The 3,457-nt window shown below is 43.5% G+C and overlaps 1 protein-coding gene across 3 annotated transcripts in view; it reads right to left on the bottom strand.

The window, feature by feature from the left end:
* GPLD1 (glycosylphosphatidylinositol specific phospholipase D1) overlaps positions 1-3,457 on the bottom strand; it is a 72,045-nt gene that overhangs the window by 58,262 nt on the left and 10,326 nt on the right. For all 3 annotated transcript variants that reach the window (XR_001818197.2, XM_017505249.2, XM_037730203.1), the window contains exon 3: positions 1,934-2,012. Coding sequence is in view for 2 of the 3 variants with exons in the window: in XM_017505249.2 (XP_017360738.1) it covers positions 1,934-2,012 (79 nt within the window). In the remaining variant the exon portion in view is untranslated. The remainder of the gene's footprint in view (positions 1-1,933; positions 2,013-3,457) is intronic.

Here is a 3,457-nt window from a genome sequence, read left to right as displayed (position 1 = left end):
AAAAAATATATAAATACATTATTTTTAAAACAAAAGGAGATTTTTCTTTGGCAATTAAGTATCTAAGAAAGCTAAATGTCTTTGAAAGATAAAATAAAAGTGAATTACCAAAGAAGAAAAAGAAAACTATAGTTGAATTAGGTATGTATGAGACAAGGTAAGATGTAGAAAAAAAGCATAAAAACCAAAGTGGAATTTGTTTAAAAAAAGAAGACTCTGAAGTTGGGATATTTATTCTCCCAGTCCCCTCGTGTGGCGTCACGGTGGGCTGGCTATGCCACTGAGCTGAAGGCCCAGTTCTCGTCAAGTGCTCTTCTTCATGCAGCTCGCCCTCTCCAGGGTTCCAGTCTTCACTCCCTCCCCTGAACTGCAATTCCTCACCTCCCGTCTCTATCTTTGAAAATGGTGCCCTCACTAAGCTCCTCTTGAATTACGCAGTCTGAGTCTAACTTCTGGCTCCTGCTGGGTCCTGGACTGATACAACCCACGAAGCTAATTTACTGATTATGACAGAGCGGAAGGATCGTCAACTTGGACAAGCATTGCCATTTCAAGTTCATCTTGACCAAAAACTGCCTAAATCCAAAGGGTATCAGCCTAATGGGTAGGGTCAGCATAACCACAAACCACAAATAACATCTCCAATCAGAAACATTCCAATCCCCCCACCCAACCAGAGACCTGCCAGCCCCGAGATAACCTCCCCTCCAGCGGGAGAAATGTTCAGCCCCAAGGTAACTTTCCCTCTGACCACAGACATTTCAACCCCACCATAAACTTCTGCCCCACACAGAAACATTCCAAGCTCTCTCATCAATAAATACTCTTGGTCTGTTGTTGTACCCAGGTGAGTCAGATGGAACAGTGCCATGCTCTGTTTTCAACTGAGAGCCCGTTATTAAGCAGTCAGTGAGCAAGAGATGGCTAAGGCTCAAAATTCTGTATGCCTGAGGAAGGGGCTTATCTTTTATACCTTGATTTAGGTAGGTGAAGGGGAGCCTAGTTGGAGTAGAGTTTACAGAAGCAGAACAAGCAAGTTAGATAAGGAGGTTGGTAACTAGGAGGCAGGAGGTTCTCATGATTGTTAATTTTTCAAAGAGGGTATACACACGTGGTTCCCATGACTGCCAGTTACCAAGGGGGTATTCGGTACTTGTCATGTCATCAGTGGGGGGTGGGGCATTCGCAATGGCAAGTGGGCTTGCCAAGCGGGCTGTGGTTACAAAGGTTATATGTTTTGATAGTTCTAAGTACAGCATGACCCGGCACAGTAGCAAGACCCAGGTATGCACTTAAGGGAGGAGGGGCAGGAGGGGTGAGGCAGAGGTCAAGATGGAGTCTGTCTGGCTAACACAGGGTAGATTAGCACACTCTGAGAGCGCGCACTCCCAACCAAAATCAGCCAGAAGCCTCTCTCAGGTTTATTTCTTCAAAATGAATCTGTCTTTGACTGTTAAGCCTTTCTTCATGTTTCTTTCCTCTTTAACTCTCACAGATAACACTATCTGAGAATTGCCTAACACTTGTCAAAATACTGTGCATTAATGACAAGGACAATCCAGTGAAGAAGCAGAGCAGGCACTGTCTTTGCCAAGACATGAAAATTGAGGTTCTGTGCATAAGCAACTTTTTCAAGGTCGCATGCTAATATAGAAGGAACATAAACTCAGACCTTTTGATCTCTTGCAAAATGTCTTCTATTATGCCACTTAGGTTTTCACCAAAAAATAAAGTTTTCAGAATTTCTATGCTTAAGCAGGTCAGTGTTAGCTAAATGGAAAATGCAACTATGTAAACGAAGTTGTTAACCAACAATAATGGAAAATATACTGTGCAATTAAAAATACATAATACACACATATATTTTCAGTCACAGCTATTCCTATTAACCAAGTAAAAGTGGCTTCATTTAGTCCTCAAACCTTCGTCTTACCTCCTTTGCAGATGCCAGGGTAAAAGCAGTCAGGAAACACGGTTCCAGCCTGATATGCATCCTGGTGTTCTAGCAACAGCTGCAGGGCAGGAAAACAGAGATTAGGGGGTAGGAGTCAACAGCCTGGGGAGTGCAGGCCCCACCAATTGCCCGTGATGAGATGCTAGAACTATGGGTGTATGGATGGAAGGGAAAAAGAAAAGCAGGCATAAATAAATGATTAAAATTCATGCATAATCAAAGATAACACACAACAATATGTAACTTCAGGTTCTTCCCTCCCAAACACAGGAAGGCTAATTAAGAAATAGCAGAAATCACTTATTTAAATTTCATTTTCGTTCATTTTTCTGTCAACCCAGTAAAGCAGGATTTCCCTAAGGCCTTAAGGTTGTCTGACTGACCCAGAGCTGTCTTTTTTGTTGCTGTTGTTTTTTTCAGATGGAGTTCCGCCCAGGCTGGAGTGCGCAATGGGGCAATCTCAGTTCACTGCACCCTCCACCTCCCAGGTTTAAGCAATTCTCCTGCCTCCACCTCCCAAGTAGCTGGGATTACAGGTGTGCCCAGCTAATTTTTTTATTTTTAGTAGAGATGGGGTTTCCCCATGTTGGCCAGGCTGATCTTGAACTTCTGACCTCAGGTGACCCACCGATTTCAGCCTTCCAGTGTGCTGTGATTACAGGTGTGAGCCACCATGCCTGGCCCAGAGGTGGCTTCTATAAAATTTTCAGTGATTCACAGTGGAAACAAAGATACACATACATACACACACACACACATATATGTATCTACATATCAGTTTATAGTGGCTACCTGAGTTTTTAGTCTAAGATAACATCCTTTGTGTTTTGGGTGGACCAAAAAAAAAAAAAAAAAAAAAAAAAAAAAACAAAACTCCTTTCTTTTTAAAAATGATGGAAAAGTAGATGGTAGCGATTTTCTTTTAAATGTTCTTCCTTGTTCAGCTGGCTCACTTCCTTTCATTCTGAGTCCCTTATAGGATGTCTAGCTGCATGCCAGAGGCTAGAAAACACTACATTTCCCAGGCTGTCTCAACTCAGTCTGACATGGCCCAGCCTCCACCATGGAGCCTTCCAGTTTTTCTGCAGCAGAGGTAGCACAGCATCCCGTGCTGCAGCTCTGGCTTCCCACGTGTTTATGGGCAGAGGACAGGGCAACTATACTGTCAGTAAGGCAGGTGCCTCAGGTGGTGATGAGGTCCCAGAACCAATAGGTGAGGTGGTGGCTTCTTCTTTTACAAACCGTGTATGAGACAGTTGAATCTGCAGCTAGCAAATGGGGCAGTGACCATCAGTGGCATGAGGAGCTGCTCCTCGGAAAGCCAGTTCTGTGCATGATTTTGGGAGTCCTTTCTGAGCACTTGGCCTAGAGCCTGCTCCTACAGTTCCCAGTTAGCAGTGAATTCTCTAATTCTTGGTATTAATCCTTTCCTTGCCTAAACTAGCAGAGAGGTTTCCATGATCTTCAAATGAACTCTGATAGATACACTGGGCAGTAAAAGCA

The sequence above is a fragment of the Cebus imitator genome, unplaced genomic scaffold, assembly GCF_001604975.1.
Source record: "Cebus imitator isolate Cc_AM_T3 unplaced genomic scaffold, Cebus_imitator-1.0 Scaffold335, whole genome shotgun sequence".
NCBI lineage: Eukaryota > Metazoa > Chordata > Mammalia > Primates > Cebidae > Cebus > Cebus imitator.
The sequence above is the reverse complement of the archived record's forward strand: the minus strand, read 5'-3'. Positions and strand labels throughout refer to the sequence as shown.